The sequence below is a fragment of the Cricetulus griseus genome, chromosome 6 (genome assembly GCF_003668045.3).
Source record: "Cricetulus griseus strain 17A/GY chromosome 6, alternate assembly CriGri-PICRH-1.0, whole genome shotgun sequence".
Taxonomy (NCBI): domain Eukaryota; kingdom Metazoa; phylum Chordata; class Mammalia; order Rodentia; family Cricetidae; genus Cricetulus; species Cricetulus griseus.
This window is the reverse complement of record NC_048599.1, coordinates 67,736,190-67,753,283: the sequence shown is the minus strand read 5'-3', so window position 1 is coordinate 67,753,283 and position 17,094 is coordinate 67,736,190. Positions and strand designations below refer to the sequence as shown.

The window sequence follows — 17,094 nt, the reverse complement described above, 5'->3', positions numbered from 1 at the left end:
TTCCCTTGATCTCCTTTTGTTGTCTTATTGCTCTAGCTAGGACTTCAAGGACAATATTGAAGAGGTATGGAGAGAGTGGACAGCCTTGTCTTGTCCCTGATTTTAGAGGAATTGGATCGAGTTTCTCTCCATTTAATTTGATGTTGGCTGTTGGCTTGCTGTATATTGCTTTTATTATGTTGAGGTATGTTCCTGTTATCCCTGATTTCTCCAAGACCTTTATCATGAAGGGGTGTTGGATTTTGTCAAAGGGTTTTTTGGCATCTAGTGAATGATCATGTGATTTTTTTTCTCAGTCTGTTTATATGGTGGATTACATTGATGGATTTTGATCCACATAACACTTACCTCCCAAATGTGGGTCGGTGGTCCCTGGGCGGGTCTCGATCCCAGACCGAGCCCCCAAATGAAAGACCTCAGAAGAGGTACTTTCGTAGAAGGAGACCCGCACCCAGGAATCAGCGAAACCACGAACTTTGGATGCAAAAGCAAGAGGTTTTATTGATGGCGTGCGTACCCGGGGACTTAGCTTTTGTTAGGCCAAGCCCCGAGCCAAGGGAGAGGGGTCCTTATATAGCTAAAAGCACAGTGCAGAAGTGAAAAGCATAGTTACAGGGATTCTATTGGACAATTTAATGAGGTACAGAGTTATTTTAGGTCAGTATATTCTCAAGGTCTGTACCTGGTACAACAGACCCAATTCCTCCCTCCGTGTCCAGATGGCTGACCTTGGGACGGAGGTTCCCCATCGGGCGGGGGCGGGGGCGGGGGGCGCCCTCTCCCCGCTCGGCCCCAGCCCCGGGGCCGCGCCAGGCGGGCGGGCCTGGGTCGCGGCCCCGCCTGGGTGAACCGGCTTGGGAGGGAGCCTGGCGTGTGGGTGCGCGTGTACGGGAGTGTCACCGAGAGAGAACCAGCCAGGGGGCGGGGTCTTTCAAACCATCCTTGCATCCCTGGGATGAAGCCTACTTGATCATGGTGGATGATTTCTCTGATATGATCTTGTATTCGATTTGCTAGGATTTTATTGAGAATTTTTGCATCAATGTTCATGAGGGATATTGGTCTGTAGTTCTCTTTCTTAGTTGTGTCTTTTTGTGGCTTGGGTATCAAGGTTATTGTAGCCTTGTAAAAAGAGTTTGGCAATGTCCCTTCTGCTTCTATTTTGTAGAACAGTTTGAGGAATATTGGTATTAGCTCTTCTTTGAATTTCTGGTAGAATTCTGCAGTGAATCCATTTGGCCCCGGGCTTTTTTTGGTTGGGAGACTTTTGATGACTGCTTCTATTTCCTTAGACATTATAGGTCTGTTTAAGTTGCTTATCTGTTCTTGATTCAATTTTGGTAAGTGATAACTGTCCGGAAAATTGTCCATTTCCTTTAAATTTTCCAATTTTGTGGAGTACAGGTTTTCAAAGTATGACCTGAAGATTCTCTGGATTTCTTCAGTGTCCGTTGTTATGTCCCCATTTTCATCTCTGATTTTGTTAATTTTCATGATCTCTCTCTGCCTTTTGGTTAATTTGGATAACGGTTTGTCTATTTTGTTGATTTTCTCAAAGAACCAATTGTTATATTGATTCTTTGAATTGTTTTCTTTGTTTCGACTTTATTGATTTCTGCCCTCAGTTTGATTATTTCCTGGTGTCTGCTCCTCCGGGGTGAATTTGCTTCCATTTTTCTAGAGCTTTCAGCTGTGATGTCAGATCTCTGGTATGGCTATTCTCTAGTTTCTTCATGTGAGCACTTAGAGCTATGAACTTCCTCTTAGTACTGCTTTCAAAGTGTCCCAAAAGTTTGGGTATGTTGTGTCAACATTTTCATTGAATTCTAGGGAGTCTTTAATTTCTTTCTTCATTTCTTCCTTGACCCAGGAATGTTGCAAATGCGTGTTGTTCAATTTCCATGAGTTGGTAGGTTTTTTGCACTTTGATTTGTTTTTGATTTCTATCTTTAAAGCATGGTGGTCTGATAAAACACAGGGGATTATTCCAATTTTTTTTTGTACCTGTTGAGGTTTGCTATGTTGCCGAGAATGTGGTCAATTTTTGAGAAGGTTCCATGTGATGCTGAAAAGAAGGTATATTCTTTTGTGTTTGGATAGAAAGTTCTATAAATGTCTGTTAATCCCAATTGGGTCATAACTTCTGTTAGTTCCTTTGTCTCTTTGTTAAGTTTCTGTCTGGTGATCCTGTCCAGTGGTGAGAGTAGGGTGTTGAAGTCTCCCACTATAACTGTGTGAGGCCTTATTTGTGATTTGAGTTTTAATAATGTTTCCTTTATGAATGTGGGTGCCTTTGTATTTGGGGCATAGATGTTTAGAATTGAGACTTCTTCCTGATGGATTTTTCCTTTGATGACTATGAAATGGCCTTCTTCATCTCTTTTGATTGATTTTAGTTTGAAGTTTATCTTGTTAGATACAAGGATAGCTACCCTAGCTCATTTCTTGGGTCCATTTGATTGGAGTATCCCAACCATTTACTCCGAGGTAATGTCTGTCTTTGAATTCGAGGTGTATTTCTTGTATGCAGCAGAAGGAGATGGATTCTGTCTTCGTATCCAATCTGTTAGCCTGTGTCTTTTTATAGGCAAGTTAAGACCATTAATATTGAGGGAAATTAAGTTCCATTCAGTGTTTATTCTTGTTTGTTTTTGGTTTGTTGTTGGTACTGGTATTGTATGTGGATTTACCCTGTCTTTTATTTTGTGTTTTGTAGAGTGGGATTATCTATTGCCTATGTTTATGCGAGTGTAGTTAATTTCCTTAGGTTGGAGTTTTCCTTCCAGTACTTTCTGTAGGGCTGGATTAGTGGTTACATATTGTTTAAATCTGGTTTTGTCGTGGAATATCTTGTTTTCTCCATTTATGGTGATTGAAAGCTTTGCTGGGTATAGTAGTCTGGGCTGGCATCCATGATCTCTCAGAGTTGGTAGAATATCTATCCAGGTCCTTCTAGCTTTCAGAGTTTCCATGGAGAAGTCTGGTGTAATTCTGATAGGTTTGCCTTTATATGTTACTTGGCCTTTTCCCCTTGCTGCTCTTAATATTTTTTCTTTATTCTGTATGTTTGGTGTTTTAATTATTATGGGACAAGGGGACTTTCTTTTGTGGTCCACTCTATTTGGTGTTCTGTAGACTTCTTGTACTTTCATTGGCATGTCTATCTTTAGGTTGGGAAAGTTTTCTTCTATGATTTTGTTGAATATGTTTTCTGCACCTTTGAGTTGGGTTTCTTCACCTTCTTCTATACCTATTATCCTTAGGTTTGGTCTTTTCATGGTGTCTCAAATTTCCTGAATATTTTGTGTTATGGATTTGTTAGACTTCAGATTTTCTTTGCTTGACGAGTTTATTTCCTCTAGTTTGTCTTCAGCAAGTTTATTTCCTCTAGTTTGTCTTCAGTGTCTGAGATTCTGTCTTCCATCTCTTGAATTCTATTGGTTATGTTTGCATCTGTGGTTCCTGATTGTTTACTCAGCTTTTCCACTTCCAGCATTCCCTCAGTTTGCGTTTTCTTTATTGTCTCTAATTCAGTTTTCAGGTCCTGAACTGTTTCCTTCAGCCATTTAATTGTATTTTCTTGGCTTTTTTTGGCTTTCCTTGATTTCTTGCATCTTTTGGTTTGTCTTTTCTTCCATTTCTCTGAAGGATTTTCTGATTTCCTCTCTTAGATTCTCTATCATTTCCATGAAGTTGTTTTTAAGGTTGCTCTTTTCTGCTTCTTCTGTGTTGGGATGTTCATGTCTTGCTGGTGTAGAGTTCCTAGGCTCTGGTGGTGTCATATTGGTTTTCCTTTTGTTGGATGTGTTCTTATATTGTCGTCTTACCATCTCTTGTTCCAGTGGGTACAGTTGGTGTCACTTCCTTTCCTGATGTGTATGGGTCTGGTGTTCTCTTCAGGTGTGTGCAATTGACTTTGATACTCTGATGGGTTTCAAGTTGGGTGCAGGCAGGTCTGAGACACTCGCTCTGCAGGTGGGTGAGAGTGGCACTGGTGCAGAGATGTCAGCAGACTCTGGGTTACTTGGTCCTCAGGGGTTGAATTGTCCTGTTGAAGATTCCTGGGCAGGGATTTCCAGGGTGGGCAGACAGAAGTTGGGCCCTAGTTAGGGGCCACATCAGCTTACCTCTGGACTCTCTGCACTCTGTGGAGGCCCAGAATGGCCCAGCGATCTCCTCTCTAAACATTTTTCTACTCACGGATTCTCTGGGGACCCATATAAACGCTCTCTAGGGAAACAGGCTTGTGTTCACACTCACATGCAAATTCAGTCTGTGCTCACTGTTTCACAGCTTCACTCACATAATGTCTTGATGGACACCAGGGTAGGAACTTGAACTTTGTTGATTTTGTGCTGTTCTGACTTCAGATGTTGTTAAGAAGGACGAACTTTCTCTGGTTTTACTCTGCTTCTTTGTAGAGAGCATGGAGGGAACTTCTTGAGCTACAGCTTAACTTCAGAGGAGAAAGACTCAAGCCCACTATCTTTTTTCTTGCTAGTTCTTTAGAGTGTTGACATCTACTCTGATCTTCTTTTCAGTTTTGCCTAAAATGATCTGTGCTACTAACATGTTAAGCATTCCTTATAAATTACAATATTATTTTAACCAAGATATAGGGGTTTAAATTTCTCCTGCCCAAATCATTAGAAAGTGAGGGAGATATGAATACTGATTACATTGGTTTGATCATTTCATAATATATGTGTATATAATAAGATCATTAAATAGTGTCCTGTAGATACACTCAATTCAAATAATAGCATTTCTCATGTAATTTTTTCTATAAGATTTTACTGTATACAGAAGATGATGGCAATGTTACCTGGTAAAAACAATACTCCTTGGAGTCTTGCTCTTGCCTGTTGAGAAAAGCATCTTTTCTTCAGCCAATTAGCTTCGAATTCACTGTAATGCTCATTGGGCCAAGTGATATAAACCTTATAAGACAGAAAGCAATTATCATCTATTTGTACATTGCACAATTATACACTTCTGCCTTCTGCAGTTGCTTTTCTTTTGAATGTTATTTAAAATGATCAGATAATTCAATTAAACATTACTCTCCCTTTCCCCCAAAGGTCTACTTTTGGTGCCTAAGGCAGATGAGATGATGTGTAAGAAATAGAATTTTGCTAACCTGACATTTCTGCTTTACATACTCTAATATGTGATCCTCAAACTTCCTGTGAAAGGGCATGACTACCAAGACTGAGAATTGGGAATAGAGAATTCAAGCTGAGAGAAGGACAGAATAACTGTGAAAAGACAGGATTTCTGATCATATTTGTTATTCTGGTGAGAATCTGGAAATAAGGAAGCAAGAAAGATGATAGATGCCAAATATGGTTGATTTTGAGAGTGAGGCTCTTAGGATATGATTTCATATAGACCAGCATACTAGTTTGGATAAATAGCACTAATCAGCATAGTTTCTGAGAGTACTCTATGCTAAGGACTATGAGAAACATTTTCACCCAGATTTTCTTACTGAATTCTGACATTTGTGTGAACAACTTCTGTACTTTGGAGCTTGATGGAGGAGTAAACTAAGCACTACTTTTACTATATAAACTGTATGATTGTACTTCAAGGCTGCTAGCCACTAAAAGCAAAAAGGCAAATTTGTATATTTTATAGTAGCAAAAGGCAAAAAAATTGTAAATAAAAGAAGCTGAAGAGAAACCAGAATATATCGAAAGGCTGTTTTTCTATATTTCTATGTACATATGCAAATGTAACAATACTAAAGAAAAATAGGCCACCAGGTTGAGAGAGAGAGAGGGGCATATGGGAGGGGTTGGAGGAAGGAAAAGGGACAACACTGGTGATATAATTACATTTCAGTTGGAATAAACACTCTGCATATTAAAAAGAAAGAGGAAAATGAAAACACTGAAGCCGTGATAGCAACTGCAGAATCTTCCACTCAGTATGCCTGCTCTGTACCAAACATGCTACAAACATGTCCACAAAGATGGTTTGTTATATATCTGGTAAGTTAAAGAAGATTGATTTCATTATTATCAAGGAAGTCTTGATTTAACTCAAAACAGAAGGGAAATATTGCTAGAGATAATTACCTTCTTCCGGTCAAATGACAAGTCTTTGATTCGAATGTTCACATCGAGAGCTTCCAGGAGAAGTTTCCGAGCTTTTGCAGAATGCAGGTAGCATTCAGAACATTGGCAGTTGTCTCTCAGCCATACCGCCGGGTAGAGGGACTCTGTTCCATCGTGCCAAAAGATCTGCATTAGATGAGCGCCATCCACCGCTTCGGCCTTTAGCATGGCACAGTGCATGTTTCTGGTCTTTGAAGATAAATCCTACCAGCTACCTGCTATGACAAGTCAATGTTAAAAGTATTAGGAAGGCAGATTGCACCTGAGCCTGACCCCTGCAATAATGCAAGTGGACTCTAGCCTCTGCTATCTGTTCAGCAGTGTAAGCCTTCAGTTTGAACAATGCTGGGACCTTTGTTCTGATTAGAGTTATTTCACGTGTTGTAAACAGAAACAGAGTGACTAGCTTTAAGATAAAAATGCTACATCAGAATCCAATAGAAAGAATTTCTTGTCACTTTAACAGAAATTTTAGATGATAAAGTGAGAACCAATGATACACCCATTTGTATAGCCATGTTTGCAGAAAAGCTGTGAAAAAATTGCTCCACAAACGGGAAATGTAATGTTTGCCTCCCTGTTTTGGTTTTGTGGGGCAGAAGATTGAGTCCAGGGCTTTCCACAGGCAGACAGGTACTCTACTGGTGAGCCTTAGTCCCAGCTCATGTCTCTGCTGTTTTAACTGACGACAGCTGCACCTGGCTTTGGAAACAAAACTTACTTCTATGATTCTCAATGACCACCAAGGGACTAATGTGCTTAAAGGGTAGTGTGACTCAGAATATTGTGATATTTCTCATCTATTATTTGCTTTTTACTTTTATTTTCTCACTGGAACTTCAAAATACTGAAGTCCTTCAAAAAGCTTTTTGGGTTTGTTTACTGACATTTTCTTCCTTTGCCTATTTGGAATGTCTTACTTTATCCTGAGTGTTTACAGGGTAGATTTGGGTATCTACATTTTGACTGGGAATGTATTACTTCTTTTCATTACAAAATCTACCAAGTTTGTAGCAATGCAATAAATTACAGGAAAAGAAATCTAGCCAAAGAAAAGAACCTCAATGCTTGCACTTGGCAACTCCGTGTCAATCCTTATTTCATTAATGAGTCTATACCCGACCATTAGAAATGATACAATGTTATAGGCTTCAATTTCTGAAAATATTTTCCTGAGATTCTCAACATATGTACAAATAGTAGAATTTAGTAAAAAAAATAAAATAAAATTTACATGAAAGATTCAGAATGCTTTAAGTTTTTTCATAGGAGTATTGACACCTCTACCCTAACAGAAGGTGACAGGACAGCCAAAATGACATGTTACCTTGTGATGAAAGGAGGAAGATCAACACACAACATAGTGTCTGCTTGTACAACTTCTTCAGTGTGTCAGGAACTAAGAGCACCAGGGACTTACCATGTAAGACAAAGACACTTACTGAGATTTTTTTGAAATTAAAGGACCATATTAAAATAAATTTACAGTCTTTTCATGGTATTTAAGTAATCAACTTGTAGGTGACTGTGTTGCATTTTATTTCACAAATCAAATAGCTCTGGTGATTTCTTCTGACTATAGAGTTGAGTCAAGACAGGAAAGTTTGCTTTCTCTGTTTAATTGAAATACACTGGATTTACCTAGTCACAAAACAGAAGAGACAATTTTCTGGGCCTCTAGTACATGTGTTTGCTTGGGTACTCATTCCCAAGCTATCCTTAAATGCTAATGACAGGGGAGCATTACTATGCAAACTACTCATTCAAAATCATAATTTAGTTTAAACTTGGAAATTTAGCACTTGAGTTTGAAGAGAGCTGTAGCAAGTCTGGAATCAGCTCCTCTGTGGAGTAGATAGCACACTAGGGGTCCAGACGGGAGATGGTGGAGGCAGGGGTTCCCACAGGTACAGTTTCAAAGAACAGTGGTGATTCCAGTCAGCAACTCTGAGATACCACAATTAGACCTTTAAGTAACATATAAGATAGGAGAGAGAGAGAGAGAGAGAGAGAGAGAGGGGGGGATCTAAAGAGGTGGCTCAGTGGTTAAGAGTGTGTACTATTTTGCAGAGGATCTTGGTTCAGTTCCTGGCATCCACATCAGATGTTTCATAACAACCTGTAACTCCAGTTCCGGGGAAATCCAACAGCATTGGCCTCCTCAGTAATTTGTACTCACCTACACATGCCCACTCATAGGCATACACTCATACACATAATTAAAAATAAAATTAAAGTCTTTTACAAAAGAGAGAAATTTACAAATTTTCATCTATGTCAGGAGTCACCAAATAGTTTCTACAAAATTGGTAGGGTACATATAATTTCTCTTCTGTATTCTTAATTTTTAAACCACATTCAAAATAGAACAGCTATTCTGAGCTCAGGAAATGCATAAAGTAGTCTGTGGGACATATCTGGCCAAGAGCAGTAGTGTAGCTGTCCTTTCTCAGTCCATTCTTTCTTCCAGACAGGAGTATGCTGTGCTGTATTGATGCAGAAACAACACTCTTTTACTTCTTTGGGTATCGAGAAAAATTTGCACTCTTGTGTAATAATATCTTCTTTGTCACATGGTATTGGAAGGTATGAAGGAAGATAATCATGAAGTTCTGTACCACAAGGTAAACTGAGAGGATCACAAAGTAAACAGAGCAAATATGGCGTCAAATGGTCTCAATATTCATTAAAGAACATCATTTAACTTACTCTGTAAGGATCTGTGACTGACACTGCTTTGCATGTCTCGATTCCACCTTATTTTGCTTCTTCACTAATATAATATTGATTTTTCAGTATAAACTTGGGGCATGGTTACATTTCCAGCTTCCTCCATAGCTGAGATTAGTGTGTGTTACAAAAATGTGGCCAGGGATATATTTTGGCTGTTTCCATATAGGGAACATTTTTTAAAAAGGAGATAGTAAGATTTCAGGATACAAAACCAACATGTGAATATTCTTAATATAAGAGCACATTCTTACTTACAATGTCATCAAAGAAAATACTTGAGTTTAATTTAACCACAGAGATGAAATCTATACACTGAAACTATAAGACATCTATGAAATTATTTGAAGGCTATTATAGGACGTGGAAAGAAATAGTATGTATTCATAAATTGGGAGAATCAATATTTTTAAAGTGCCCATGGTACCAAAATGACTTATGGATTCAGTGAAATGTATATAATAATTCAAAAACCATGATTCAGATCAATAGAAAAGTCACTCTTTTTTCATTTTTTTAAATTTGAATTAGAAACAAGATTGTTTTACATGTCAATCCCAATTCCCTCTCCCTCTCCTCCTCCCCTACTGTCCCCACCCCAACTAAAACCCTACCTATCACATACCCTTTCTGCTCCCCAGGGAGGGTGAGGCCTTCCATGGGGGGGGCTCCTCAGAGTCTGTCATATCCTTTGGGATGGGGCCTAGGCCCACCCCCATGGGTCTTGGCTCAGGGAGTATACTTCTGTGTGGAATGGGCTCCCAAAGTCCACACTTATGCTAGGGATAAGTAATAATCTACTATAGGAGGCCCCATGGATTTCCGAGGTCTCCTCACTGACACTCACGTTCCTGGGGTCTGGATCAGTTTTGTGCTGGTTTCCCAGCTATCAGTCTGGGGAGCAAGAGGTCCTAGTTGTTCAGGTCAGCTGTTTCTGTGGGTTTCACCAGCCTGGTCTGGACCCCTTTGCTCATCACTTGTCCTTCTCTGCAACTGGAATCCAATTCAGTTCAGTGATTAGCTGTGGGTGTCTGCTTCTACTTCCACCAGAATGAGAAGGGGAGAAGAGGAGGGGTGAGGAGGACATGAGGGAACAGAAAGGTTGAGTCGGTGGAAGAATAGAAGAAAACAATATAAGAGATGCCATAATAGAGGGAGACCTTTTAGATTTAAAGATAAATCAGGCACTAGGGAAATGTCTGGAGATTTACAAAGATGACACCAACTAACAATCTAAGCAATAGAGGAGAAGCTACCTTAAATGCCCTCCCCTGATAATGAGATTGATGAAAAGTCACTCTTGATATTTGTATGGCAGTTGAACAGTTTCTAAATAGTCAAAGCAACCAACCTGGAAAGAGTTACAAAACTGGAGGTATCATACCGCATGATCTCAAAATACATTGTAAATCTATAGTGACAAAAGTAACAGCACTGATATGAAAATTGGAAAACTGGCGAGACCAGAAGTAAACCTATGTATATATTGTCAATATAGCTTTGACAAAATTTCCAAGACACCTAGTGAAGAAAAGATGGTCTCTTCAATAGTGATGGGAGCACTGGTTGTCCATATTTGGAAGAATGAAATTGGACTCTTTTCTCAAAAGACTGACAAAAGTGATCTCAAAATGAATAAAAGACTGAAGCCATAAGTACAAGGAGCTCATAAATTTCAACGTGTGTGTGTGTGTGTGTGTGTGTGTGTGTGTGTGTGTGTGTGTGTGTGTGTGTAGACTGAAGCAGTGTCAGTCACAAGATCCAAAACTATAAAGCTACAAAAATGGCAGAAATCATTCGCAAACCATACCAAAGATTTTAAGAAGGCACACAAGGCAGCAGGAAGAAATCAAGTTCCCTTAATAATGGGAGGACTTGCACAGACACTTCTCAAAAAGAAGATGAAAAAATGGACAGGATGCCGGTGAACAAATGGGCAATTATGTTCAGAGACTACAAACCCAAACCACCATGAGAAATCTCCTTACCCTTGTTACACTCAGTATTATAGAATGTCTTTAAGTGTTGCCAAAGATAAAGAGAATGAAGAACACTAAGGGGTATAAATTGGTAGGTACATCTATTAAGCAAAATAGTGTAGAATTTGCTTTCCCAAAAAAATAAGAATTGAACTGCCTATGATTCACCTATTCCACTGGTAGGTACACATTTAGATAGTGTCCTCCTCTGTTTTCAATTGCTGTGAAAAAGGCCATGGCCAAAAGCAACTTGAAGAGGAAAGGGTTAATTTCATCTTATAGTCCATCATGAAGGGATGTCAGTTGAAGAACTCAAGACAGGAACTTGGAGGCAGGGACTGAAACATAGGCAATGGAGGAACACTGCTCAGTGGCTTGTTCTCCATGGCTTGTTCAGCTTACTTTTTATTTTTTTTTAAATATATCTCAGAACTATCTGGCTAGGTAGGCTGGGCCCTCCCACATCAGCCAGTAATCAAGAAAATTCTTCACTCACTTGCCCACAGGCATTTTTTCAATTGAAGTTCTGTCTTCCCAGGTGACTCTAGATTGTGTTAAGTTGGCAAACAACTAGCCAGCAGATTGTGTCACAATGTCAAAAGTTTGGACACTCTTGCATGATAGTAGGGTCTACCTTATGAAAAAAAATTTCTCACTTTGTTTTATCATCCAGGTTTCATGTGCATTGGCATGTGTTCTAAGCTTAGGTCATCTCTATTACATATTTATCAATGTACTCATTTAAAATGATTTATCTTTATTTAAGTGTATGTGCTGATGCCCATTGAGTCCAGAAGGCGGTGTTAGATCCCTTGGTGCTGGAGAACAGGTATTTATGAGTTGTCTATTGTCTAGGTCCTGGGATGTAATTTCTGTCCTCAGATAGAGCAGTAATCCCTTCTATGTGCCAAGCCATGTCTGGAGCTCCTGTTTAAGATTTTTCTGATTGAAATGATAGTTGTTCCATTTGGCATATGAAGCACTGTTACTTAATGGATACTCTTGTAGGACAGATTTTTCCATCATGATGAACATGGTTTCTATATTTAGAGATGGCATTACGCCCTGCTGTCAACTTCTACAAAACCTGAGAAAATCCACTGGTGAAATGATCAGAATGGCAGACATCTACCCAGACATATAGTGATCTTATTACAGTCTATTTTGAAATTTTCATCTATCTCTTCTATATTTTTTTTCCTTTTCCTCTATTTAGAGCATTTGGACTACAGAGGTTTCCAGTCATTATAGAGACCTGAGCCTTGTCCGGATCCCATCTGGTTAAAAAAAAACAAAAACAAAAAAAACAAAAAAACATAACCTGGGACAAGAAAAGCCCCAGACACCAGTATTAGGAGGAATGGAGGCTACCTGGGGGAGGTCATGGAAGAAGCACTAGGACTTAGGTTTCACTAAAATAAAACAATTTGGATGTCTATGTATGAACTTGGTGGGACATTTCTGCAATTCATAGTTTTCTTAGCTTCATGATGAATGTAAATGATAATTCAAACAAAAACATGGTGAGGTAGGCAACTCATTCCCTATTTTAACTTTTCTTGGCTAACTTTGAATTTTTATTGGGATAAATATGAAAAATTAAAAAGAAACAGGCTATTAATGATCATAAATATTTAAAAGAAAAGTTCCTGAAAAGCCACAGGCTTGTTACACACAGGATTTGTTGACCTCTGTTTCTAACTCACCCAACTTGCAATTGAATTTAGCAAAGGATCCTGGGAATTTGGTTAGTGACACATCATTATGTTTCTAAGAAGAACAGGAAAACAGCAGACACTCCACTTGTAAAATGAAAATATTTATTTTATGCTTATTACTATTTTGGTTTTCTGAAACAGAATTGTTAGCTTATGAAACATTATATCGGGTGTGGTGGGAAAGCGTAGTCCTGCCTGGCCTGTAAAACAGCCCTTGGGTCCTGGCAGCATCTTATCTGTTGGAGGAGTTTTCTTTTTACTCCACAGTATTACCATGTGCATGCTCCCTTCTTAATTATTTGCCACTCTCTTTCAGGGCTGGGGACTTTACCTGGGAACTCTGTGTGTCACAACTAACTTGTTTTTGACGTGATCCTACTTCAGAAATAGGTGTGAGTGTAGGCATTTTTCTGTGTCTTAATTTTATATGTTGAAATTTATCATCAATTTCCCTTGCTCTCTTTGAGAAAAAAAGAAAGCAGCTGTAAAACTTAGTTCGTGTACTGCTCTTAAAAACAAAACAAATGCTGGAACTAGGACTCTTAGAGCCAGATAGAAACAAGCTGATGTTCCTGCTTTCAGTGCCATTGTTAGATACACAGCCAGGCAGGAAAATGGAGGCAAAGAGATATCTGTGTGGTTTATCTACACCCACTCTCTTAGTGGGAGAGATTACTTCAAACCTATGTTGATTAGTCTGGTATAAACATACTTGGTGAAAATGTCTATTCTAATAAAAGAGAATACAGAAATCAAATAACTAATTGGGGTAATCATCTATAAAGAGGATTGACAACATGATGCAGGAACTTCATAATAACTATACACAAAGTTAGATCTGCAGAGTACTAATGTAGATCACTGACCCCACAGGATATTTTAGTAACATCAGACAAGAACACCATGGACATATCAGATGCCAATGTCTGTGAGTTTCCATCTGATCATCCATGATTGCATCATGGAAAATTATGTTCGTATCATCTTCCAGGGAATACTTTCAGCTTATTAACATGATTCTATTAAAAGGGTGGCTCATTCTCAAGGTCTTTGTTTAGTGAACTTGACTATCAGACATTTTATTTTTGCAGAAAAGAGTAGGAAAAAGGGTTTTGGGTTTTTTCCCCAAACTTTATATCACTGAGGCTTAAAAATATTATTCACTTACAACTCAACCTCTAAGACATATACATTTGTCTTTGGAAAAGTTGCTGTTGACTGGGTTGTACTCATGGTGCCTAACTAATACTTAAGCTCAAAAACATTGGACTACATACTCTAACTCATGATATCAACCACCTATAAACTTTTAATTTGGGGGCTTCAAATCTGTTAAAATTCATTTCTAATCTTAACTTGTTTGGATAAGTGGCTGAGGCATATGATCATCCCTGACTGTACCCTCACACAAATAATGGATTCTGTGGAACCATTAGAAAAACCACTTGGTGTTCCCCAAGAAGTTCACTGTTCTGCTTGTTATCTTGTTTAAAGTACCAGACTTCATTCAAAAATGTGCTTTGTACTTGGTAAAAAGGAAACTTTAACTTCATCACAGTGGAGTTAAAATAATTCAGTAAGAGTTGAGATTGGGAAGTTTCTTGTTTACTGATGGGATGAGAGCACAAAAGAGAGTTTCTAAATTCTTACAGCCTCATCATACATTGATTATGAGAAGTCTTATGTTTTTAATTAAATCTTTTCTTGAGCAGCATCAAGGGAACAAAACAACACTGTAGGCAGGCCTTAAATGACCAGACTTTTAGAGAAGCGTGCTACTTTTGGCTCTTTTGGCTCAACAAAGGGCCAAGGAATAGTATGCATTGCCTTCCTTTTGGCTGGATTGTGGATTATTAAGAGAACATTTCAAAAAATTTCATTAGAACTTTCCTTCCATCACAATCAGCTTTGTAGACAGAGCTGTCTCTGTCCCTTCTACAGACATCCTGGATCAGTTTGGGGACTGCAAAGTAATTTGACAATCAGACTAAGCCACACATAATTGGAAAAGACTTGCTGCCAAGAAGCAATCAGATCCACTACATTCCAGAAATCGAGCCTATTCCAGATGCCTGATGCTTCAACAGGGCTGTGAATGACATGTTCCTGGAGTTTGATGTAGATGTTCTTTCTTTCCCCTGTACACAAAGTTTAATCCAGGGGCCGCTCAGTCATCAGAGTTGAGTTCAATAATCTCAGTTATCATATATTCTCTGACTATCAAACCACACAGAACATATCACATAAAGGAAGCCACAGCTCTGGTCCTAGATATCCTTTGGAGAAAAAACTTTCCTGCTCCAGTCACATCTACCCCCACTTTCCACTCTACTGGTCAGCTTTCCCTGGCAGCCACTGTGGTCCTTGCTGCTATGCTTTGACCCTGACCACAGACACAACTGAGAGTGGAAAAATAAAAGGGTAGCTAGATATGAAGGTGCAGCCATTTCTTTGATTGAGCATTTCTTTGATTGATAGCAAGAACACTAAAACAAAATAAAGAGCTTTCGTTATCTACAGGGGAAGCAGTTAGCAAGATAAAGGACTCCAACAGGTTTCCGGAAACCACAAACTCAAACAGCTCAAGCAAAGCTTTGCACCAGTTCCGAATCGACAGAGAAAAAGAAAAGTATTTCTCACCTGTCTTGTCTCCTGTGCCTGAGCCAGTTGCAGCAACAGGAACAAGCAGACAGTTTCCACCTGTCCACAGAGACAGCTCTTCTATTGCAAAATTCACTTGGAGAAGAAGCCTATGCATTGGGCAGGGAGGAGCTGGCGGCTCTCACCTGAGCACAGGCGCAGTAGCGTCTGCTTGATCACTGAATATTGCAACCGAAATGTTTTTAGAGAGAACTTTGTACTGGTCTGCTCGAAAGGCTGGGATTGGCCTCCCTTCGCTAGATACTCTCCCTTTCTCCAGTTTTGTCTGGAGTAAACAGTAGCTGCTAGAGAGCCTCAGGCTCTTCTGAAGATACTTGGTTGCCCAGTGATTTGACTCATAACACAGAGCCCTTAGGGCAACAAGAGAGAAAGGCCGGGGTGGGCCATATGCCAGGGATCCAGAGCTTGGCTGACAAGCTTTTTAAACTTGCAGGATGGCCTAGTACACGGAGGATTTGTTGGACAGTTCCCAAGACCCAGTTCTTTACACTGGAGCCATTATGTTAAAATAGAGTCTTTGGGTGGTAACTAAAATCTAGAAAGTGATCAGGAGTCCTCTGGCCTCCTCCCACCAACGTCAGGCTTCCCAAGAAGATACAGCACATCCCAGACTGCAACTTGTTACTTCTTGCCTCAAGGACTCAGTGCAGCGGGGAGATGAGACAAGAATAAACAAAAGCCATAATCAAAGAGGGAAGTCATGTGGCCCAGCTCCCAGGTGACCTCCAGTATTGTAATGTCCTCCACATCCCCCAATGATGATTTGTCAGTTGATTTCATAGTAAAATATCAACCGTAACCCTCTATCACTTCCTCAACTTGACTTCCTACTTAGAGTCTGCAAGTTAAGTTACTGACACCCAATGTCCTGGAAAGTAAGAGCAGGTTCAGTTTTCACCCACAGAAGGGGGGTGTAGATGTGGGTGCAATCCTGAATGCTGTCAGCATTGAAAACCCACGGGAACAGAAGTTATAGAGATGCCAGAAAGAATCAACTAGCTATGTCTTAATAATTTATGACACAAATGAAACAGAAAGCAGTGATTTTTACTTCATCTCCTGTGCTGTAGTAACTATTAGTGGAATAAATTAAGTAAATCCTGCTCCAGCTTTTAAAAAAAGTGGTTAATGAAAAAAGAGGTGAAGAATTTGAAAAGGAGCAAGGCAAGGTATATAGGAAGGGCTAGAGGGAGGAAAGGGACAGGGGAGATGATGTAATTATAGTTTCAAAGCATAAACAATTTTAAAGATATGATAAAAGTACATATATACAACAAAGCTGTTGAAAAACAATGTTACACAGCCATGGCTTCTAATATTATGAGTAAATAAAAGAAACAACAAATTTACCAATAGGTAAAGCTTGAAAATTTTTGAATAAAGAACACTGGGTAGTGGTGGCTCACACCTTTAATCCCAGCATTTGGGAAGCAGAGGCAGGAGGATCTCTGTGAGTTAGAAGTCATCCTGGTCTGCAGAGCTTCTTCTAAGATAGCCAAGGCTACACAAAGAAACCCTGTCTCAAACAACAACAACAACAAAAGAAAAAACAAAAACGAAAGCCCCAAAAATGTAAACAAAGAGTTAATTCCCACAAGCAAAATAGGCAGATAAGTAACACAAGCAGGCAAAAGCAGCATCACTCTTCCTGGAAGGGTTCTCTCAGAGTAGCCCTTGGACTTAATGATTTCCTGTTAGTTCACTGTTCACCTAGTAGTGGTGTTGCTGAGTCATGTAGCAGCTCTTCATTTAATTTTTAAATCACTTCTATCTTATTTTTCATAATAGTTGAACTTATTCATATCCTGCCTCCCCAAAGTGTTCAAAAAATCCCCTTTATCCACATCTTTTCAAAAACTTACTTTTAAATCTTCTGGACAAACA

At 39.3% G+C, this 17,094-nt stretch overlaps 1 protein-coding gene across 1 annotated transcript in view; it reads right to left on the bottom strand.

Moving 5' to 3' along the window:
* Bbox1 (gamma-butyrobetaine hydroxylase 1) overlaps positions 1-15,481 on the bottom strand; it is a 54,192-nt gene extending 38,711 nt beyond the window's left edge. The window contains exons 1-3 of the mRNA XM_027422289.2: positions 15,190-15,481; positions 6,084-6,340; positions 4,826-4,940 (exon numbers count right to left, since the gene is read on the bottom strand). Coding sequence (XP_027278090.1) covers positions 4,826-4,940; positions 6,084-6,302 — 334 coding nt within the window. The 5' untranslated portion in view covers positions 6,303-6,340; positions 15,190-15,481. The remainder of the gene's footprint in view (positions 1-4,825; positions 4,941-6,083; positions 6,341-15,189) is intronic.
* Between the last annotated feature and the right edge of the window lie 1,613 nt (positions 15,482-17,094).